General features: G+C 43.6%; 1 protein-coding gene across 36 annotated transcripts in view; it reads left to right on the plus strand.

Annotated features, from left to right (window-relative positions):
* TCF7L2 (transcription factor 7 like 2) overlaps positions 1-23090 on the plus strand; it is a 177584-nt gene extending 154494 nt beyond the window's left edge. For 4 of the 36 annotated variants that reach the window (XM_080598252.1, XM_080598265.1, XM_080598241.1 and 1 more), the window contains 8 exons: positions 329-415; positions 6724-6864; positions 7357-7516; positions 8322-8429; positions 13240-13288; positions 13839-13889; positions 15047-15119; positions 20797-23090. In XM_080598252.1, coding sequence (XP_080454378.1) covers positions 329-415; positions 6724-6864; positions 7357-7516; positions 8322-8429; positions 13240-13288; positions 13839-13889; positions 15047-15119; positions 20797-21220 — 1093 coding nt within the window. In that variant the 3' untranslated portion in view covers positions 21221-23090. The other 32 variants (XM_080598261.1, XM_080598260.1, XM_080598234.1 and 29 more) reach the window with 28 other exon arrangements.
* Positions 23091-24151: the final 1061 nt, after the last annotated feature.

Consider the following 24151-nt stretch of genomic DNA (forward strand, 5'->3'; position numbering starts at 1 on the left):
TGGATGTGTAGCCCTCAATTAGTGTGATGGCTCCATTAAAGCAAGCGAGACTTCGCCTTTAATTATTACAACAAAACACCTAGTTTCAGCTTGGGGAGAGGGTCTCTATTGACATAAGCAGAGGTTATAAAATTTAATTAGCCATTCCTATCAGATTTATGGCATTCAAATTGTTCTGTGTTTCTTTCCTTTGATCCTTGCTGTACAATCCCCAAGATTTTTGTTCTGATCAAATGAGAATAAAGCTTACTGTGCAGAGAGAAGTTTTTTTTTTTTTTTTAAACCCTTTTTTCTTTCTCTCATTCTCTCTTTCCCTTCTTTTTGCCAGGCAAGGTCAGCCAGTGTACCCAATCACGACAGGGGGTTTCCGCCACCCTTACCCAACAGCTCTGACCGTCAATGCTTCCATGTCAAGGTGAGTTCAAATACTGAGGTCCTGAGTCGAGAGCAAATGTAACTCCTCCTGCCACCCTCTCTAGAGGAGGGCATTTCATCTAGGAAACGTATTCCTGAAAGCACATCAGTTAAACAGTCGTCCTTAGTTTTTTGGTAGGGCGGAGGAGGAGAGGGCGAGCAGTACCTTCCAATTTGATCAGAAGAGGATGTCTCAGTGCTCTCATTGGGCTTTAAGAATTTGTTTTTGAGGGAGAGGTGGAGGAGCAGGAAGTCATCTTTAAAAGCCAACTAAATGAAAAAGCTGAGAGAATGTGATGTTGAAAAAGCAAGGAGGAGAAGTCGTGCCACCTTTTGCTTTCTCGGTGGCTATCACCCAGAGCAGCGCTCTGTGTGCGAGAGGGGAGGCCGGGGCGTGGGGTGGGGGGCCGCTTTTCAAGCAGAGTTGGGAGGAGGTTATTGCGCTGTATTTTCCCTACCAAAGCTCCAAACACTGATAGACAACATGAAAGGGCCTGCCTGACCCTTAAAGCTTTAGAAGTATATATTTCTCCCCCTCCCTACCTTCAATTAATTCCATCTAATTTTCCAGGGGCTGCTAGTTTTATTTACAAACTGGTTGGCAGCACTATGTTTAAGTAATCACTAATTGCTCCTAATGATAGTTTTATTTTCTGTTCATCTGATTTTCAGTCTGGTTAATTAAATCGGTGGAGGTTTAGACTTTCCTGATGGGCTGAAACAGCTAATCCATTTTGATGATGGCACATAATTAAATTAGCATGCATTACATAGCAAGGTTCCACGTCTCTTCCCTTCTCTGTCCCTTCCTCTCCGTCTCTGCAGTTTAATATGTGAAGATTGGCATATAGAGGATTTAAGGAGGAGAAGAGTAGGTGGGGGGGAACACACCTCCTTGAGCAAGGGAAACCTGTAACTAGAGCTCATGAGTGAATGGGTAGGGAAATACTGTGTTGTGTGCTTTAGATAAGTAGAGTAAAAGCAAAAATTAAAATTTGCCCACATCGCTCCAGCAAACAGAGAAAGACAATGGAAAAAGCAACTTTTTGAAAAAAAATTAATAGACCCAGCACAGGGAAAAAAATCCTGGGTTGTGGAGAGAGAGCTGCAAATTTAAACAATGATTCCCTCCCTTTATTTAATCTTTTTTAATATCTATAAAAGACTTGCAGGCATGGTGCGAGGCAAAGTAGAGCTTGATTTAGTTTAATTATTATTAGAGAGGCTAGTCATTTGGGGGAGGGGGGATGTGGGAGGGGGGAGGCTATATTCCCAAGATAGGCTTTATGAAAGGTATCTAGTTAAAAAGAGTACACAGCAAATTAAATACATTATTGTGGTAATGGGACGACAGAAGTAGAGGTCTATTATACTTATGGCAGTTATAGGAAATGTAGGCTCCTTGCCCTGTTCTAGCACATCCTTTGATATTCATTCCATTCAGCAGCAGGGCCAGGACTTCTCAGAATTAAGTGATGGGTCATTATACTTTAAACACCATGGAGAAGCCTAGATTGGCAATTAAACAGCACTTGCTGACACTCGCTTGTGCCACCCTGTGACCCCCTTTAGATTGAGTTGTTGGAGCTCGGGGCCCTCAGCCTGCTAAATTGGTAGCAGGCACTTCTCCTGACGAGGGCTGGCTCTGAAATCTGCCGGCTTCAAAGGGAGCAAGATCATGTATAAACCATAATGTGGGTGCACCGTGGCTCAAAAAATAAGGCAGGAATAGATGAAATGTTACAAGTGCAAGGGGAAAATGAGAGAATAATGACAAATCTAATGCAACTCAAAGCAGAATTGTTGCACAGAAAAATGCATCCCACTGCTTGTGCATAAAATCAAGGCAGGCAGATGACATCCAGTTAACAGAAACATGTCAACAGTGAAGTAAAGTGAGAGTGAGTAAGAGAGAAGCCCTTGAGACAGCCAGGAACAAAAAATTAGTTGTCCTTAACAAGTTAAGACTCATCATTATATTCTGGCTTGGAGCCATAAAAGGAGACAGTGGTGTATAATGAGCTACTTAGAATTTTTAGGGTGTTTATTGCAATTCATGGAATCCTCGTCTAGAGAAAAAAATACGGGGGGATGTCTTAGGCAAAGGTGAGGGGTGTGCGTATAGGCGCACAGCCTTTATTTTTGTCTTGACGTGTGCCCATACGTACACACGCGCCCAGGCGCAGACGCAGGCCGATGAATAGATTTAAGATGTTTATCCTTTGTTTCAGCCCAGAAACTCCCCTCCTGGTTTCCCACAGCTGGGAACACCCTCTGGGCAGACCGTGCTCCGACACACGTTTTCTCACGCCTGCCGTATCAGGTGGAGCACCTGCACTCAGCGGCGGGGCAGCCCTGGCCCCGAGCGCCCGGCGTGCCTGCAGACGCGCCCTGCGGGCAGCATCCCTGCAGCGAGGCACGAGCCTCAGGGCTGCTCCCTCCGCTCTGGCCGAACGCTGAATCCAGGGCAGACCCCAGCCTCAGCCCCCTGTCCTCCAAGACCTCGTCCACATCCTTCCAGAGCCTTGCTTTAAAGGGGATTCCCGCACTTGCCTGCGTTGTGATGCAGACCTTTGGAGCACATCATGCTTCCCAGCCCTGAATATTCCCTGAGCTTAGTAATTACGCTTCATTAGTTAGAAAGTGCCTATGAATAGTTTATAAAAGGTTAATGGGTGACTAATAGTGATTTTAATAAACGGTTTAAACTATTAAGGTAGTGTCTTCAGGTTGTTTTAACCATTTACAACTCTTTTCTCCGCTTGTAGCATCATCCCTCTCGCTTCTGAAGCATGCAATGTGCTTATAACTTCTCTTGATCCTTCATTACCCCTTTGTAATACGCCCGTAATGCAAATTGAGACAGGGTTAACTGACTGATGGGCAAACAGTGGACCCACTGTGAAAAAACTACTGCTGGGAGAGGAAATCAGGAAATAATTTAACAGAATTGCACCAGACAAACACTGCACAGCAGTTAAGTGGTGGCAGTGGAAAATACCTGTTGTAATTGAAATTTCAGAGGAAATTCACTTTTGCTGAATGCAATTACTGAAGTTGGAGCATGGCCAGGAACTTAAAAATTAACACTCCTTCCCCATTCTTACTGCCGTGTGACTGGGTGTCTGCACAGAAATCAGTAGGCACTTGGACTTGGAGTCTAACACCTTGCTCTTTGGAGCCCGTGGGGTGGTGTGATTGACTTTGGGTTTTGGAGCACATTCGTAGAGCCCCAGACATAGGAAGGAGCGTGTAAATCTGATGGGTAGCATTGTGTCAGATGGGCTTTTTCGTGCGTAATAATAAATGGTCGCTGGTAGTGAACACAAAACTTCCTTTGGGAAAACCACCAGCCCCAAAATAACTGCTGAGCTGTAGCTGCCTGCCGATGAAGGTTACCACGTCTCTGAAGTTTAGGGTTCGCTGGGTATGGTCTCAGCCCCACTGAACTCAGTGAGGTTTTGCCATCCTTCTGGTTATGGCCAGGCTTCTGCACAACGTGTGTGTAGGCACCTCCTCCTCAGCTGCCCTTCCTCCCACACGGCCACTCATTCTCCTGAATGGTAACTGGAGAAAACGCTTCTCCCGTAACTGGGGGAGGAGTTGCATTTTAGCCAGATTTTCTTCACCCTCCTCAATTTTTGATTAGCTGGAGATAGTTAAATCTTCATCAAAAGTAAACTGACAAAATAAGCCCCTATATTTTGTTGAATTTGTTTCCTTCGGAGCTCCTGACCACACAACAATTCAGCACATAGGCAGTGTTCACTTTTCAGTGCATTTTAGTTTTCGTTTTGGACCAGATCCTCTGTCAGGGAGCCAGTCCGTGACCCAGTTATCACAGCCACTTCCAGAGGTCCCGTTCAGAAGCTTAACAACCACCACCTCTTGTCCCCATTAACTCCAGCTGTAATCAGCCTTCTGTGCTATCTGGGAGCCGTTCTGCAGTGATGACCCTAACCTCATTCAGGCCCTCACACCCTGCTGGCCTTGTACTACCACTGCGCTCGGCTCTTCCTCCTTGCTGGTGCATGCCCTCTGTCCTGTGTCCTCATGTCACTCAGGCTCCTCCTGCCTGCTCTCCGAAGGTAGGCTTGTCGTCTCCATCTTCATCCTTTGTTGTCCCATTATCTCTGACTCTTTCCAGCTTGAACCCAAGCCAGCCCCAGCAGCATCGCCCTCACCTCAATGCTGGATCTTTGCACAGTCAGCCTAGGATCAGATAGGATGTGTGCCGACTTTTTATCACAGTGCTTGTACTGATGTCAGTGAGCTCAGGATTTTGCCATAGGTTTTATCTTCACCCATGTTCAAATAAATACATATTTTTAAAGAGCAGTCCCCTGCGGACTCTCGCTTTCAGTTTTTATTGTTTGCATTGCACTGTGTCTGAAGGCCCCATCCACTGTGGGAACAAACTTCACCTCTAACTATGTCCAGCCACGAGAGGAGAGCAGAAGAAAGCTATGCAAAGGTCCAGGTTGTGTCTTGGTGACAGTGGGGCAGTGCCATGGCAGAAGTGGGACCTGGACATTGGTCTCCTTGCAGCCTCGCCGTTCCCTTCCATTCTGACATACCGCTCATCAAAGCATTTCCCCAGACGTGCACTTCTCTCCCAGCTTCTTTTGTCAGAGTTTTGCCAATCCACTTGAAGATTTGTGTCCATGAGTCTTTAGCAAAAGTAGAAATCCAAAGAGGAACGACCGTCTTGCTGGCCATTCTCCTCCTCCCTAACCATCACAGCCTCCTCCTTTCCTTCTCTCCATGTCTTTGTTCACAGGAGCTGCGATTCTCTGCAGTCTGAACAATTTCACATTCTCCCCGTCAGTCCCTGCTCTTCCCACCACTGCCTCAAAGACAAAATACTTCTGTCTCATGATCTTGAGTACTACCAGCTGGTAGACAAAGATGCACAGAGCTCATCGTGGACAATACCTCTTGTTTATGAAAGTACTTCTGTGTCATCTTCGAATATAAGGAATGTCTAGGCAGTTTTTTGGGTTTTAAGCTCAGGAATGGACTTTATAAGAGAGGAATAAATGTAAAGAAATCTCGTTATATTTCTGATAATTGTACAGAGTCTGCCTAACCATAGTCTGTCACCCCATTTTAAACCCTGTTAGACAGAAAAAAGAACATTATGTATAAATGATAGAAGATATAATTCTTTATCCATTGCATGTTCCATATTCTCAGGGTACTTTGTTTGGACCAAGATGGCTCAAAATCTGGGATAAGTGTAGGAATGTACAACAACAAAAAAAAAACTTCTTTTTTGCTGGATCAGTTTAGCCTTGGATTTTTGTGGGAAGGTATTTTTAAGCCAAAAGTTTAGGCTAGATCCCATTCCCTGGAAACCTATAAACTTTGGGTGTGGGGGGTTTCTAAGGGACAGGCAGTAGCTCAGTTGTGTTGCGCTTTCCTTATTCATTGCAAAACCTTTTAAAGATAATTGAGGAATAATGATAAGTTGTCAGTAATGCTTTTGACAAGTTTGTTAACTTCAGTTAAAAATTAGAAAGCCTGACCGATAGTGGTGTGTTTGTGCTGTGGCCCCAGCCTAGCAATTAGATGCACGAGAAGGATTGCACATCTCTCTGAATCCAGCTGCAGGACTCGGGCCTGTCCCTGTATATGACCATAAAGCTGCCGACATTTTTTGTCTTTAGAAAAGCTACTTTGTTATTTGATTTGAATTTAAGCCTTCCTAGGGTACCATAATGGACCAAAATGGGCTTAATTCCACAATCCACCAAACTTCTGTTAAAGCAGCGTGGCTCAGGGATATATTAGACACAAATAACTATTTTCCTTTGCTCCATCAACAAAATGTAGCTAATGAGGCTTCTATAAGGATTATCAAAAACGCATCTAGATTGTGTTGGCATTAATATTTTATTTTGCTGTCAATATGCAACAAAAGATGTCATCCCAAATTCACAATGTGATTCAGCACGATAAAAATTGAATCCTTGGTTGCCACAGATAATTTCTCAGTAAAGAAATAGACCAGTGGATTTTCTTGCAGGTAGCTGAAATTCCACTTTCATCCCAAGTTCATCCAGTTGAATTTGCCTTTTGTTAAAGATGTTAAAAATCATGATGTCTCATGTCAGTAATGATAATGAAGGGGAAGATTGGCTTTAATGACATTAGAAGAGTCATTATGTTTAATTTATTGCTAATTAATGCTGCCAGCTTTCATATGCTTTGTCTAGCTGTCATGTGCTTGTTATATGCCTTTTTTTTTTTTAATGTGTGTACACATCCCTCCCCATTCATTCATTTTTATTCTGACGATTTACACAGCTTTCTCTCCTCTAGGTTTCCTCCACACATGGTCCCGCCACACCATAGTTTACATACAACTGGAATCCCTCATCCGGCCATAGTCACACCAACAGTCAAACAAGAATCTTCCCAGAGCGACGTCGGCTCACTCCACAGCTCGTAAGTTTTTGCTTCCCATGTGTTGCTTTTAGAACACCCAAAGTAGCACCTTTGCATGTGTAGCTTTAGAAAGGCATGGGTTTGTGCAAATGTTTTTGCTGTAGAATATATATATGTATATATTTTTTAACATTTTCAGCATTTCAGTTGCCAGGGATGATGGGATGTAATTATTTCCTTCACCATTATGCTGACAAGCCCTCCCCATAAAGCAAGAACCCGTTTTCTGGGTGGCCATTTCTTTCTGAGGTTATTCTAGGGGGCTGAGGATGTACTTGGTGATATTACATAAACATGAGACTGTTTTTTTTAATAATGCTGTTAAAACTGTTCTCATACAGCAGCCAGGGTAAAGGCTCTAGAGAACCTTCTGTTCCTCTTTCTAGAGACTAATTTCTGAGGATTAATGTTAAGGGATTGAGGGGATTAATTTAATAAATTCACAAGAGTTCTCACTGTGAGGATTTTGTCTGTTGTATCTTTGTCCTTCAGAAAACATCAGGACTCCAAAAAAGAAGAAGAGAAAAAGAAGCCACACATAAAGAAACCTCTTAATGCATTTATGTTGTATATGAAGGAAATGAGAGCAAAAGTTGTAGCAGAATGCACATTGAAAGAGAGCGCAGCCATCAACCAAATCCTCGGTCGAAGGGTAGGTAACAAGGGAGAAGCACAGACAGGGGCTGACCCTCGGTAGGATTCACACTGCTTGCAGAGAGAGGGAGTTGTGTCCTTCCGAATTGGTGTGTTTTCCTCTTATTTTGGTAATGGATAGAGAAGTACTCCATGTTCATAGAATCCAACTATACCAAAGGCCTTGTTTTGGTTTGGTTTTCGCAGACACTTTTTGCTGGTGGGGTCATTCATGGGGAGCGGGGAAAGTTAATTAGTAGCAGTATTATTTCAGTGTTATTTCCATGACTGGGAGATGGAGGAATCTCAGGTTTCTTGTTTTGTCCAACAAATGGGCAGGAAAGTAAATGGGGGAGGGGGAGGCCTTTGGGAAGTGTGGTACAAGTATTAGAAGCTGTGCGAGCTGGAGGAAAAGAGGGGATGCTGGTGGAGAAGGGAGAGGGAGAACATCTGTAAATCTGTAACTGAGATCTGACTTAGGACAAGTGCTTCAGCTTCTGGGTCCTCTCCTCTGTTCTTTGCTTTTGTTTAGTTTTCTTAATTGTCTCATCAGGAAAATGTAGGGGCTCAATGAATAAAAGTGATTAGTTTTGACTCAGCTGAGTTAACTGGAGTTATAATCTGGAGTTATATATAAAAGATTAATGTCAGTGTGCCTGATCATCTGTTCTATCTATTTGTTCGGGTAAATCAATTCTAGCTGTATTTATGTATAAGTAACATACTCTGCTGTTAACACACTTCAGAAACAACCAGCCAAACAAACAAAGCCCACACCACACTTGTGTTTTTTATTTTGTCTTTTTCTCTTTTCTTCACCTCAGTGGCATGCGTTATCCAGAGAAGAACAAGCGAAATACTATGAACTAGCAAGAAAGGAACGACAGCTTCATATGCAGCTGTACCCGGGCTGGTCCGCACGGGATAACTATGTAGGTTCCTATGTAGGTGGAAATTTTTTTAGTAGTAGAGCTTGTAGAAATGTATATGTGACCTGCTGAACTACGACCACACATTGCACACAAGCACTACTTGGAAAGCGTGCCTCAGGATCCCAATCTGGTAACAACAACGGACGCTTCCCTCTCTGATACTAAAACTATTGGGGATAATTCACAGCCCTCCACTTGGAAGAGGCTTCCTTTATGGGTCTAGTAAAAGGTTAGAATTGGGGCATGACAGTAGAGCTCTGTGAAGAAACTCTTGCCTTCACTTTTACCAGCATCTGGAGATGCTATTTGGCTTGCTGGTCATTTTAAATTTTATTTCATATATATATTACAAAAAAAAAATCCCCTAGCATGGCTCCTCTCCTTTCCACCAAAAATATGAATAATTAGTGTCTTGTGCTTATCTGTGTGAGAGTATAGTGGAAAGTGGAAGAATGACTTATCCTAGCTTCAGAGAAGGACTGGCAAAACCAAAAGCATGACTTGTTTGAAAGTCTTACTCTCAAGTGGGGTTAAATGAATTATTCCACGCTCTACTGTTGTACATTTTGATTATGTTCTGCTTTTTCATGGCCATACTATCTTTTTTTTTCCCCTCATCATTTTTTGAAGAGTATTTTGGAGTTTGTGATCAATTCATGGAGTGTTCTTAAGACTGATTCCCTCATCCACCTTTCGGAAAGCCCATTTTGTAGCTAAAAGTAGTAGAATTTTCTGTCTGTTAAAAATGTAAGGCCAGTGTTGTAATCACTTACTAGTAGTATATAACCCCTTCTTCCATGAAGGGTGAGCAGTGCATCTGGTAATAATTGTTTACAAGCTTAAACCCATAAATTTTTGACATATTTGTAGATTGATGGGAACTCTAACCCCTCCTTACGAGGATTATAGCAGCATCTTGGTTTTAAAAACATTTAAAAAAAATTAAAACCACCCAAAGCTTTCAAGGTATCTGATTCTAGAATAAACCTTGCTCCCTACCTTGCAGATAGACTTCCATGCAGGTTTGGGGACTAGTATCTGTACATTTGATGTTAGTTACGTACAGTGTTACACGTTTTGTTTTTGCTGAAGTCTGTCTCTTCCATCATTGCCATCATCACTGCCTATTTTACCATAAATACCGTTTTGCCTAAGTCACGTGAACTATGTGCTTTCTGTATGGCAATGTTTACCTCTTTGAGCATTTGTGCTTCCACGTGTATGTGTGTGAAACCAGGTCTCAGTTTGCAGCGAAGCCTAGAGGAGCAGCATCTCTCTGTGCTCTTCCAGCATTTCAGCAGTAGAGAATACACATGCTCATTTACTTAAGGACATTTTTTGAAATACTTCTGTTTTTCTTGATCATCTTTTCTTTCCGTTGGGCTCTGCCTGGCTCCCTCCTTTGCTTGCTGCTGGAGGTGTAGTGGTGCGTGCTCCTCAGAGACAGAGGAAACCTCTTTAAGCCCAACGAGACACTGCTCCTGCTAAGAACACGTTTCCTTTCTTTTCGTTATAGTCTGGCCTGAGACTGTCAGACCATAGGCTTGAGGTAGTTCCTCGGCACTGTGCAGTATTGTCATCTTGGGTGTTCAAAAGAGAGTTATAGGCTCGACTGAGGCTTCGGGAATGCTCATTCTGCGCGGTGACTGTGCCACCGACAGATGGGCATGTACAAAGCCTGAAGTGCTTAGGACCTTTACTTTTGTCCTCACCATGTGAGCACTGAGAAACCCTTTCTTCTCGAGCTAAAAAGGACAGGATGAGAAAGCCGTCGCTTTCCCAGCGGCTTGATGCTGTACCCCCAGGTGACCTTCAGGGGGAACCTTCCTGCCTGAGGAGAGCGCAGCAGCTTTGCATCACACGATTACATCATCTGCAGGGTTTTTTTTTTTCCCCTCTCCCATCCGTTCAGAGCTCTCCAAGTTCCCCACCTCCCTCAGCGTTTCATAGCGTCTTAAGACCTTCACACATCTAGAGTGGGAGCATGTTTGGGGTGCTTCAAATGGTTAAATCGTTAGGCATTTCCCATTAGGCATGAGGATGGGGCCAGCTGTAGCCCACGTCTTCAGAAATAGGAGCTCTGCATTCAAGAAATGCAGCTTTCAGCCTGCTCTTAAATAAGAGAAAAGGATTCAGTGAATCCCCTGTGGCTTGCTGGTGTCACAAGGCACGCTCGTTCTTCCTGAGATCTAATAGGAGATGTTAAGTGGCACTGAGTGCTGGACTCAGGAATATGTAAGGGTCTAGTCACCTTGCCTGCCGGTTGTCTGGAAAATTAGTACCAAAGAACTCTTCAGTCTTGTCAAAACCCGTGTTGCTTTGGCTATGTCAAGAGAGCTGCCAAAACATTTAGCAAGTACGTACCTCCACATTTCCTTTGCAGCCTTAGAATTTGTATAGGATGATGATGAAAAATGTTACAGACCATCTGCTCCTGTCTTAGGAGGACAATCTGAGGCAAAGACAAAGCTGTCTTCTGCCGAGTGCTTGAAGAACTGCTGCTGTAATTCTTTCCTAAAGTCCATGTATTAATTTAGCTATGCAATATCTTCTTGTGGTGCAAAAATTGAATGAGAAAGCATGGTAGTTTTTCCCTATTGCCTTTGCAAAGAATGTCAGAGAAGTTAGTGGGACCTTTTTCAGTTCTTTGTTAGGAAAGCTTGTGTTGAAGAGGAACCAGAAATTCCTGGTCCCTGGCTGACGTTCCCATGTATCAGTCATTTTTAATAGATTGCTCCCTGAAGGGGTTATAGTATTTAAATACCTGGCTTGAAGAAGTTTGTAAAGGGCTGATGGCTCCTGACCTGTGTTCTGGCTGGCCATCAAGTGAAAAAGTGATGAGGTCTCAAGTTAGACCGGTCCTTCAATTCTCAAATGCACTGAGAAATGAATCAAGTTGGCCACAAGATGCGGTCTGTTAATTATGCAAGTGGCCTCCTTGAGATTAAATAGAAATCAGGCTTACGAACCTTAGGCAATTGTCTGGTTTCAGTTACATTGTAAAGCTGGAAAAATTCACAGACTTTCACAGAATTACTGTCAATCTAGATCAATGTAAATGGAGCAGAGCCTGGGCCCCTTGTATTTCTATGTGTTGTGTGGACTTCAGGATCCATGTTTTCCCCTGTTTTATTCTCAGGATTTTTAGGAGCAGTGCTTGTCTGTCTTGTCTTCCTGTCCTGTTAGACTAATGGCTGCTGTAGCAATTGACTCGGAGCTTTCCATATCTCCCAAACTTTCCATATTTCCCAAAATGGCCTCAGAGGTGTCCAAGATGTTTTTTTCAGCAGCATTCAGGCTGCAGGATTATGTGCATGTTGCTTGAAAGACATTTAAAATCGACAGTGCACACTGCTTTCTCCATCACAAGAAGGCTTTCTCAGACAAGGCTGTACTTATCACAGCCTGGAGAGCAGGGGGGCAGTTTACAAGCAAGGGGGAGCGAGTACAGAAGCCCCACGCCAGACAGCTGGCTTTTGGGGAGGAGAAACACGACAACAACAGATCAGAATCCAGCATTCACACTGGGGGAATTTCTTACTGATATGTATCAGAGCGAGCCAAATGTTACAGTGGATGTGCCAAGCTGAAGCCGATCTTAACCATGTAGCTGGGAGCCAGACCAACCTACTGAGGAGTCTGCTATGTGGGAGAACCCCTTGGCTTCCCCACAGATACGTCCAGCCCTTCAAAAGTGCTCTGAGATTCCTTCTTCCAAGACGTGTTTGTTCCCTCTTGCCCACAAGGGACTGCTGGTCTGGTGTCTTTTCACCAACTTCTCCTACCACCACATCTTCAAAAGCAGGAATCCCCGCGCTGCTCACAGTTGACGTTGCTGGCCCCAAAGTTGTTGCTTTTAGTAGCTGGCGAGCTATGAAAACAAAATGACTCTATCGTCTTGCGCTGGCCTTTTTGTACTCTGCAGACTCTGTAGTTCAGTGTTAGAAGAATTTTCTTAGAAAACAACTTCTCTTTTGAGCCATGCTTATCAGTTTATAACTCTTCTCGTAGAAGACGGTTGTTGGCTTTCCCTAGAACTCAGGCTGGTGCTCCTGGTCCTGCCTTCTCCAAACTGAGAAGCGGCCAGCTCCTGCTTACCCGACCTCGTCTGTTCCCTTCCTCCCTCCAGTTAGAGGCCATGACAAATCACATCATCTCCTTGGGCAGTATTTGGGACATAGACACAGTTTAGCAAAATACTGCTCATTTCCCTTGCGATCAACCAAAATGTGGAAAGGGTCTTGGTTGTATCTGGGGTTTTTCTTTTCTTGGCCTTGTCCCCTAGGCTGTGAGTGCACTTACAGAGCTGCAGGTTAGGTTTTGCTCATTATCACGGCTCCCTTGTCTGCTTCAGCAGTCAGCGTTGGGTGCCAGGGCACTCCGGGGGCTCACTTTCACCTCACCCATGCGTCCCCCATCCTTCAGTCTCCACTGTTCCTCTTCCTTCCCCTCCCCAGCTTGCACATACGGGACCACAAGTAGCTTGTGAAACTTCCAGATGCAGGAGTGTGTGTGAAATGTGCCATCATTACAACCTCATCTCAAAAGGAGCATCTTGCAAGCCTGCCAGCACCCCCTCCGGCTGCTCGCGGCTTTGGGGTGGGTGTTAGCACGGAGTGGGGGGCAGGCAGAGCTATCCCCGGGGCGCGAGCATCCCCTTGGGACCCCTCGGCCCCACTGGGATGGGGGCGCGGGCTCAGCTCCCGGTGTCCTCCGGCCCCTGCCCCGTCGCTCTGCGCCGCCTCGCAAGGACACGTGGCTTTGTTTCGGCTTGGTTTTAATCCTTCTCCTTTGTGTGTGTGTCACGCAGGGCAAGAAGAAGAAGAGGAAAAGGGATAAGCAGCCAGGAGAGACCAACGGTAAGTAAAAATAAGTCTAAATATCTCGCTTAGTGGAAGTGTGGCAGTCCTGGTGTGACGCTCCTAGGTTCGGGGGAGGTGGGCTCGAGTCTCCTGGCCTCACGGGGAGCCGGTCCCTATAGCAGGCAGCCTTTTTTTTAATGCACTCTAGTTATTTACACGTTACTGCCCTTCTAAAACTAGTAACCAAGCCATTGCATGTAAGAGCCTCTTGTGACGTTAGCCGAATTTATTCCTAGTAATTACCCAGCCTTTAACTGCAGATCCATAGTGGTAATGCCTATGCTGTTGTTGATAAAGTTGTCTGCTTATTTTGCGCATATGTGTGTGCGTGTACGTACGTATGTATGTGTTTGGTATTAATTTGGGCTGTACCTGTATGTTCTGATGCATGCCTTACAGTGGTAAATCGCACCCATTTTAAATTAAGGAGGTTTGCCATTCTATATAGGAAATTAGAAATACTGCATAGGCAATCTCATAGTCAATTTTGAAGAAGCCCTGACTTAATTTTTTTGAAGCCTTTGTATAATTTGTTCTTTTTTTTCAGAACACAGCGAATGTTTCCTAAATCCTTGCCTTTCACTTCCTCCGATTACAGGTGCTAACGTCATTTTGAGTCATTTAAAATAGTTTATAAACTGCTTTTTAATTTTTTTTTCCTGCCATTATAGACTTTAACATTAAACACTTGTGACATTAAGAAAAAAATACCATCCACACGTTTTTATAATATTTATTATCTATTTATCTTTATATCTATTATATGTTTGATAGTATTTTTTTAATTTTGTTTTCGTTTTTTTGTAACAATTGCTATTAAAACGTAATACAGTAAAATAACGCAAGAGTTGTACTAACTGTGCAAATTGAATATGCAGTATTTCTTTAAAGAGACTGATAAAGAATGGAAGCAAGTCAGTAATGAACCTCCTTAATCTAATGGCATTTTTCATGGCTCCCACTAAGCCTTCTCACATTAGCATGCATACACATTTTTTTTTTATTATTATTATTTTAGTTTTGAATTTTTTTTTTTGCCTTTCTGCTCAAGCCTATTCATTGCAATTCACTAGCTCTACTAACTCAGCACCTTGCCATGCTTTACGTTTTATTTTCTGGCTGATACTAACATGCTCATTTCGCAATCTGCTTATTCTTATCCATTCTTTTAAATACAAATTAATAAAAAGAAATAAATTGAAAGTTATTCCAAAAGCTGCATTATCCCAGGAGATATAATTTCCTTTTTGTTTCTTTTTTTTTCCTCTTTATTTATTTTTATTTTGTATCTGAGTTGAAGAAAAAAGCATGTTCAGGATCTAACTTCCATACTCAGCTTCTTTTCTTCCTTTTTTCCCCTCTCAAAAAAGAGAATAAAAAAAACCAACCCAAATAAATCTCGCCTGAAACATCCTGTTAGACCAGCCACAATGACTTTCCTCTACCTGCTCTATTAAAAGGGAAAGAAACAGTCCTTTATAAAGGGATACTGCAGCTTTAATTGCAACAGCTAATTTCAAGAGTTGAATAAAAATGTGATTATCACTTTTTTAACTTTTAAATCAAAAGTCAATATTTTGCAATTAATAACGAGGACATTGATTTTTATTCCCTTTTTTATTTTTATTTTTTCCTTATTTTTATCTTTCTCTTTTTTCTCCCCTTTTCTCTCTCTTTCTCTCTCTCTCTCTCTCTCCCTCTCCCCTTTCTTTTTCCTCTCCCCCTTTTCTGCTCGCTTTTCTTGAACTCATTCAGACCTGAGCGCTCCTAAGAAATGCCGAGCGCGCTTTGGCCTTGATCAACAGAATAACTGGTGCGGCCCCTGCAGGTGTGTATAGTTTTCCCAGACTCGCTATGGCTGATTTGCAGCTGGTTTATTTGGTACTTTCCCCTTTTTTTCCTGCCTTGTTGCTTTGTAGCTTTGTGTTGTGATCTAGAAGACACAAGGGAGTGGGACACTGCCATGAGTTATCGTCTCTCTGAAAAGGTTTTGCTTATTTTTTTTTGTTGTGTTTTTTTTTTTTTCCTTCCTCTTTGCTGCTGCTAGCCAAAAACCCACTGTAAAACAGCATCAGCCTTAAGCCTCTCTGATCCCTGGCTCAAACACAGCCCTGCCCTCCCGGCCTCCAATCCAGGAAAGTCTCATTTTCGTGGGGCGCCCCCAAAGCCCTCGGTAGCACGGCACCGAGTGAGGTGCCGATGCCGGACACACGCACGGCGGTGTCGGAGATTTTTGGTTTTGTTTTGGCTCATTGTCAAAGTCCTGTTTATTCGTGCCCTTGGTATGAGGGGAGATTACCAAATAAAACGGAGGTGATTAAAACCTAAATGTAGCTGTAGCTAAGATTACACAGTCCAAATGAGCTCTATCCACCATTGTGTTGTATTTTTTGTGTTTACCTTATGCTAACAGATGCAAATACTCCAAAGAAGTGTCGGGCATTGTTCGGGCTTGACCGACAGAGTTTATGGTGCAAACCATGCAGGTATAATACTACCCATTAGGCCTTTGGGGAAATAAAAGCAATCTGTCCTCTTAGTGCATTTGTGTGATTTTATTTTTTTAATCTTTTTTCCCCACTCCCCACCTTTCTCTCTCCCACAGCATCAATTGCTAATAATCTTTGATCCTTGGAATTTCTTGCTAATTTAATGCCATTTTCTCTCTTTCTTTACCAATAACCTCTCCCTAGTGGTAGAACTGGGAACAAGAAAACTTGAAGTGCTTGAAGCTGGCAGTTGGTTTTGTCGTTGTTGGTTTTTTTTTCCCTCCAGATTGTCAGCAAAAAAGATTGTTTAGGTGGACATCTATATTTTGTCTTTTGTTTGGGTCTATGTCCACTGCCTCCAAAGGCTTAAAATGTTCTGGGATCTGCAGCACTAGTGTTTTTCAAATGATTATAGATATAAAAGCCAGTGTTTACAGCTTATATGGTAACACTTTTTTGGTGTTATTTGCAAAATTAAATCCCTACCTATGAGTTTATTTGCCTTGGTAAGGCTTATGTAGATAACATTTTTTTAAATGATCTGATGTCTTTTTTGTTTTTCCCCTGAAAATATTTTTTTTTTCTAAATTTTATCCCAGCATGTGAGCTGTAAACTCCTGAGCTCTAGACAAAACTAATTCCAACTTTAGTAGGACAGTTTCCAGCATTAAAAGGAGGTGAAAGACATCAGAGAGCCCAAATTTCGACAGCCCATGTTCTACTGGAGTTTAATTTCATGTATAACTCAGTACATGCTTCTTTCTTGGTGGAGGGATACCGAGTAGTTCTTTTCTCATTCCTTTTTCCTTATATGATCGCATTTGGTTAAATTTGTTGTTTCTTTGTTCTGATACAAGCAGTCTTTGAATTTGGAATATTATGATGGTAGGTATTTCAACCCAAACCACACTCTGTGTGTAGTGATTCCTCTCCCACATTTTCCCCTCTTACTCATGCCAGTCCCATGTGCTTCATCTCATTTAGAATGTAGATCAGATGTTCATCATATTTTGTGTATGCACGCAGTCCTGTTTGTGCTTAGTGTCGAGGAAAACATGAACCAGGGGTGGTATTGTATATACAAGATAAGGCACCAAAAACGTCCCATTTGAGTAATGCTAGTACGGGGTGTCGGGGCTGAGGTGTTAGATACCAGTATATATGTTAAACGGGTTTTGAAAGTTACGGTTTCTTAAAGCTTAAGGAAAGGAAAGGAAGAAGAGTTCAGACCAGAAGAGCTGAGTAAGCACCTTCCCTGTGTCAGGAGACTTATGCTAACCAAAGGCTTAAATGCCAATGCAGTGTTTAATTAGGGTTTATTCTGTGGTTATTTTACTACATGCTATCAACAGATATTTGTGTAGTCTAGAGATCCAATATTTGAAGCGTGGTAGGCTCAGTATGCCAAGCACCAGAATGGGGGCACATCGTGTTTGTGTTGCTTTATCTTTCCCTAGCAGTTTAAGGAAACGTCAGACTTTTAAAACTACATTTTATCAGCAAGGGGACTTTTCCTGCAGTCTGTGCAGCGCTTAGGTTACACACCAAGCATAAACCCTCTCTTAACTTATGCCAGGTTTTGATCGGAAATCTTTGCTGCACATTAGAGACCACTCTTTTAGATCTATTTCAGAATTAGTTAAGAGCAGTGCAGCACCTTTCAGCGGTGTAGTTGATAACTGGAGGCTTACTGATATAGTTTTTTTGTTTGTTCTGTTTTGTTGTTGTTTTAATGCATGGAGGCATTTTGTTACTAGGTAGATTTTAGAGCATTTCTTTCCTAGTTGTGGTCCTAACCATTAAAACATTGCATTTGATAGCATGGTAGTTTTTGTAGCGCATCCTAGGAAGGTGCCAAAGATACACAGTTTGCTAATACTATAGAAACTGAGACATCTTTGCTCATAGCAAACGAATAAACCCTTGTAGTCATCTGTGGCTTTCACCCATGGCAATTGCAGCATTATTGGCTTTTCTGATGCTCTCCTGGGGCTAGTTTCATGGCAGCATGAGCTGGATCAGTTCGGTGGGTGTGTGCCGTCCTGATGTAGCAGGTGACACTTTCAGAGTGGCACACAAGTGAATGATCCTCACAATGTGCTTCTAAAAGGGGATACATAGCATTTTTGTTTCCTCTTTAATTACAGCGAAACTGAGGCACAAAATGTTCCCTGGATGGTGACTTATCCCCTTTCACCAGGGTTGCCTGAAGCTGTTTGCTTCTGGTAAAATTTGGCTTGCAGATTTTGGAGTTTTACCCATCTATTAATTCTGGCGCACCTAACCCTGTCCCATATATGACCACAGGTAGCACATGGTGGGAATGGCACAGGCTGGGGATGGAGAAGTGGCCTCCCTGGAACCACCAGGATTTAAGTAAATGGTTTTTCAGACCAAAAGTGGCCACTATTTAAGAGTTTAACATAAAAAAGAAACAGAGGAAACATTCTGCTACCTTAATCCTAGTCAAAGGGGAATTATTTAAGGTAACAGACCAGTGTTTTTAGCTCTAAAAGAGTTGTTAACTCTGCAAACTCAGAAAGACAGTTCTGTGGTAACCTGATTTAAGTCTGCTTTGCCATGGGAAACCCCTTCTTTCAGGCCACAGAACCTAAAACAGTATTAGCAAAATCATTTTTAATTTTTGGCATACCAGATTCAACCTTCCTCCAGTGAAATAATTAACTGCCTTGTAGGTGCAGAGCAATCCAGTTGAATAACTTCTGGACCACCGTCAATGAGGTGGGCAGAACTTGGGTCTCTGCTTGCAAATTATTTTAATTAGGGAGAGAAGGGGGAGACGACAAGCCCTGCAGTCTCCAGATTGTGAAAACCCACCTTTCCCCACAGGTGTTATCAGAGAAATTGGCGAACACCAGTACTCTGCTTTGCCACTGGCAGCTGTACAGAAAGTCCCACCATGAATTTGGGGTCTGGCAGCATTGCACAGTTGAGGCTAGGAAGTGGTGAGACAGAGGCGAGGAGCAGCAGAACTGTCCTTAGCCAAGTGCCAGAGGCTTCCCGCGCTGTTTGTTGATGGTAGAAGAATTAACAGGTTCTGTTTTGAGCCCACCAAGTTAATTTATTTTTTTTTTTTTCTGTCTTTTAACGTTGCTCTAATAAAGCATGGTTTACAGCCTTCACTTGCTGTCTTCTATCTTTCTTCCTTTCTTTCTTTTTAACATTTAAGTTGCATGGATGTCTTTAGTTTTTTAGCATGTATTGATCTGCAGGCTAACGTGGTTATAACTCTAATAGCCCTAACCCCTTACCTTGCCGTGGGGAACGTGGAGCAGAGCCCCAGGCTGTTCCCTGATTCACTGGAGGTAGGGATGTCACAGCACTGATCCCCACTGCAGTAGGCGGAGAGATGGGGTGCTGGGGGAGCTCTTCCCCTCCTGGCCATGGGAGATGAGATATCCTAACCCCAAGCCGTAGCTGGTTAGATCTCCCCTGCAGTCTAGAAACGTCTAGCCCCATTGCCTAGATAAAGGACCTTGGATCGACCCAAGTCAAATGCAGTTGCCATACAGAGGGGAGCAAGTTGGCTACCAGAGACGGAGTTAGGGCCCCTGAACGAGTGGGGAATTTCACCCAGCGACGTTCAGCTTCTGCGCCGCGCTCGGGTGCTTCTCCTGATGGAGTGGCTGAGCTAGCGTGAGGCATCCCCGAGGGGGAGAGCAACATATTCCCTCACATCAGCGGGTTTGTGCAGCCTGGCCGAGTGTCCAGAGTGTCTGCGGCAGAGCCGCTTTAGACAGACGTGGTCAAGGACGCGGGGCTGTGTGGCAGTGGTCAGCACTTCCCATGGCAAGCGTGCTTGTGAGTAGGAGGGCTGGAGAGCTGTCATTAGGAAGGTCACGGTGGCCACTGACCGTCGTTCTGCCAGATGCTGTGGTTGTTTGCCTCATTATTTCTGTCCTGCTGCTAGAATTGTCTTGCATACACTTGGCAAGAGAGATGGTGTGAAACTGTCATCTGTTTTCATTGCTCCTTTACATTGTTAAGTGGACAGAGGGAGGAGAAAAGATCTCTGTCGGGTCACTTACTCATTTATTTGAAGATGAACGGCTCTTATGAGGCTCGTATTTCCCGGTATGAAATAAGTGCCATGTTGCTTCTCATCCTTGTGCCTGTCGTCGTGCTCTTCACCTACTGAAATTGGATCCCACTCTGAAGCTCCATGGATGGCCTCTCAGAGGAAAATTCCCCAAAACGCAGACAAGCAGCTTCCCAAATCTACCACTCTCCCTTGAAACAAAAAGTAAAACTGAGTCAATTTAAAGCCACAACCTGCAGGCCATACAACCAGTTATTCTTGTTATTTTGGATCATACTCTATTTATCCTGTTCTTTTTCTGTTTTGTTTTGTTTTTTTTTCTTCCCTCTTCTGTTTGTTTCGTTCGTTCGTTTTGTTTTTATTTCCCCTCTCTCGTTCTCTCTATTATATACTCCTCCTGTCTGACTCTGACGTTTCTGGATTTGGTGTGGTTCCTAACAGAGGAGAAAGCAATGAGCAGTAGTTTGCAGCCGGCCTTGCCTCGCGGGGCAGAGCACCGTGAGAGACGCCAGGTGACGCAGGTGTAGAGATAGCCCCGCTGAGGTGGACAGCGCTGGGGGACGATCAACACACCCAGAGTTCTTATTTTCTAAGGATATATACATAAATATTTTTTTTTTCGGGAGGAAAGTAGAGTCTATAGATCAGCACAGTGGGCTCAGAAACCCCGTACCAGATCTTATTAGCCTGAAAGGAAATAAATAGGGAAAGGAGGCGGCCTGCAGAGGAGGGGGACGAAGAGGCACTGGGCGATCCCTCGCCAGATGGTTAGCCCAGGGGGGTCCCCGAGCGGACGGGGTGCCGAGGACGCCCCGGCAGCCCCCCAGGACGGCGCGTAGGGCCGGGGCGCGGGCGCTCAGAGCCCCGGGAGCTGCCTGGTGGCTCTTTGCTCTAGCTAACTGTCTCTGTCTGCATCCCTGCCCTTCACTCACAGAGCGCTCTCTCCCTGTTTCTAGGAGAAAAAAAAAGTGCGTTCGCTACATACAAGGTGAAGGCAGCTGCGTCAGCCCACCCTCTTCAGATGGAAGCTTACTAGACTCTCCTCCGTCCTCCCCCGCCATGCTCGCCTCCCCCTCCAGAGACTCGAAACCACAGACTGAACAAACGCAACCCCTCTCGCTCTCCTTGAAGCCCGACCCGCTGGCGCACCTGGTCATGATGCCGCCGCCATCCTCGCTCGTCCTCGCCGAGAGCGCTGCGAGCAAGCCCGGCGCCCTGCCTGCCGCCAGCTGCCCCAACGGGGCCCTGGACCACGCGCCGGCCGCCCTCCCGCCGGCCGCCCCCCTCGCGCAGCCCTCCACCTCCTCCCTGCACCCCCACAGCTCGCTGCCGGGGCCGCAGCCCCAGCCGCTCTCCCTCGTAACCAAGTCCTTAGAATAGCTTTAGCCTCTGTCGCCCTTTCGGTTTCCTTCGGGGGGGTTGGATTCTGTTGGGAATTGGTTTTTGTTTTTGTTTTTTTTTCCCTTTTGTTTTTTTTCTCCATTTTTTTCCTTTTTTTTTTTTTTCTTGCTTTCCTTCTCCTCCTCCTCGTCGTCGTCTCCGCCGTTCGTCGTCGTTTCTCGGTTTCGTTTCCAGTTCGTGCCACGTGGCTACATTAGTTGATGTTTTATCGAGTTCATTGGTCAATATTTGACCCATTCTTATTTCAATTTCTCCTTTTTAAATATGTAGATGAGAAAAGCCTCATGATTCTGCCAAAATTTTTATCAACAGCTGTTTAAAGTCTTTGTAGCGTTTAAAAAATATATATATATACATAATTGTTATGTAGTTCCAATAGCTTAGTTTTAAAGACTGATTTTAAAAATTTAAAAAAAAAAAAAAAAAAAGAAGCAATTTTGAAGCAGCCCTTGCCGGAGGCATTGGTTCTTTATTATTTGTATTAAATACGAGCTTGCGAACCAATCATTTTACATCTGGTTTTTAAACCTTTAAGGGCACAGTGAATGCAGTGCCGCTACTACTTCTTTTTTTTTTCTTCCTCGTGTGAAACAACCTTTATTGTGATGTTACTTGTTATTGTTTAAATGTACAGAAACAAAGGGTTAAAAAAAAAATGTGTTAATATACCTTGTTCCATGGTGTTGTTCTTTTTGGGGGAGGGAACGCTACTCAACAATTAAAAGTATCACAACGCTATTGGACCAGTAGTATTTATTGCTTTAGAAATTGCTTGTTGTATCTGTATGTTGTCCCTTTTTAAATGTTTTTTTCCTCTTTTTTTTTCTCAAAACATTGTATAAAGTTTTTTTCCCTTAGTGTAAGCATCTTATATATAACAACTCATTTGTACAAGGTTTTTAAGTTTATATATAAATGTGTATATATATATTTTTTCCGGGATTTTTGTTTTTTTGATTTCCTTTCGTGATTTTTTTTTTTTCTGTATGAAACACAGTTGCCACCAAATGGACATTCGCAGATGCATTTTTCAAGGATCAATAGTGTAAAGAAAAAATTGCTTTAAAAGCCATTACACGTGAAAAGACTTGAAAATTTAGCAAGGGAATTTTTAGCAACGCTGTTTGAAAAATAGCAAGGTCCAAGTGTCTCCCGTTCAGAACTGCAGCTGGATCCCCTGCGCCATTAGGACTGTAGGCTGTGTGCAAAATTTTTATGTGCCAAAATTCTCAGTGACTTTTAACTTTCTCCCGACAACTTTATTATTTTTTTTAATGCTGTAATTTTTTTGTTCATCATGTTTTGCTGTGATGTTACATAGGTAGGTATGTATGTAGTTTTAATGTCACCTATAACAGATGTGTTTGGTAGCAGATTGTCCGGAAAGCATTTAAAATGAAGAGGTATAAACCCTTAAGGGCCAAATTCTGTATATTAGATTATTCATAAAAGGAAAATCAGACTGCCACTTTTATGTACACTTACTACATACAGGTAGGTAGCAAACTTAAAACAAAAAAAAAAAACTAGGCATGTTGATGTTGCAAAAAACGCTGTATAAAGCTGAAAAATTGTTCATCTGTTCATTCAGTGCCATTGTAGTTGACATGAAGCGATTGTAAAACTGTCTCAGATTTTTCTCTGGTTTATTAAGATGCTAACTATAACATTTTTTGTGAATACTTTGAATGTTTCCTAACAGTTGTGATGTTACTGTTCCGTTTTATGCTCTTATTCCGATTTTCATTTTTAATGGTTTGGAAGCCATTTTTTGTAATGAATAAATGTTCATGCTGTACAGTATCTGTAGCATGCAGTTCTGGATTAATAAAAGCAACTTAGTATGTGCAGAGAACGACTTGTCAACTCATTTATGCGTTGACTGCATTTTATTCGGGCCAAAACAATTGACAGCCCGAGTGGAAAATTCCCTTGAAAAGCTGCTGCGAAAGCTGCGGTGACTCCCTGGCAGCTCAGCTCCGCTTGCACAAAATGCTCTGCCTCGCTCGGCTTGTCCTGCTGCTGCCTCGCTGCAGCCAAGCGCCCGTAAATTCACGTTGCACGAGCCCTCTCCCCGCTCAGCAAGCTTTCGCACGAGCAGCAGCAGTTGAAAACGCCTTTTATTTCAAGCAAATCGCATACGGTTTGGCAAAAGGCAAAGAGCGTGTGAGCTAAAGCGATGTCCTCCCGCCGTGACCCCGACTAGGGGACGGGACCTGGGCTGATGAGAACTTGTATTTTAAAGAAAGCCTGGTGATCCCACAGCGGGGCTGGTGCACTGCAAAGGTCAGTCAGGAAAGCTTAGGTAGCCCTGACTAGTCAGAGCCCTTGTGCTGGCCTCGGGGTTTGGGGGTTTGTCTCCTGGACAGATCTGAGCCCGTTTCTGCATTTATTTTTTCTTACGCAATGAGCCCTTGCAGCACAGCTTGCTCTCAGCACTGAGCAGCCAGCAACCCCCAAACCATCCAGCATCCCCCAAACGCGGTAGTGCCCACAGATGCTGCACAATGAGAGTGAACACACATGCCTCTGAGCATGTTATAAAACGGTTGGTTTGCTTGGTTGTTTTTGTTGTCTTTTTTTTTTTTTTTTTTTTTTGAGTAGGGACTTGGGCTTCGTGATTTCCAGGAATCTCACAAGTGGATGTCACCATGGCCCCCAGTCATGGAAAATCTCAGCCGCAGTAATTTCTACAATGGCACTCGAGGGCAACTGAATGCAAAAGTCTGCCAGCAGGCACGCTGTGCCGCCGCGCTCGAGTGTTGCTCTTGTAGTGTTGCTTTTCTTCGGTCGGTCTTGATGAGCTCTGCGGGAAGGGTAAGTATCCCTCCTCATACGGGCAAACGGAGGCACTGCACAATACGGGCAAATCAGAGCAGTGAAGCAATTTTCTGCAAGGACCCGGGAGCG

This window comes from Anser brachyrhynchus, assembly GCF_964034855.1.
Source record: "Anser brachyrhynchus genome assembly, chromosome: 6".
In the NCBI taxonomy this organism is placed as follows: Eukaryota; Metazoa; Chordata; class Aves; order Anseriformes; family Anatidae; genus Anser; species Anser brachyrhynchus.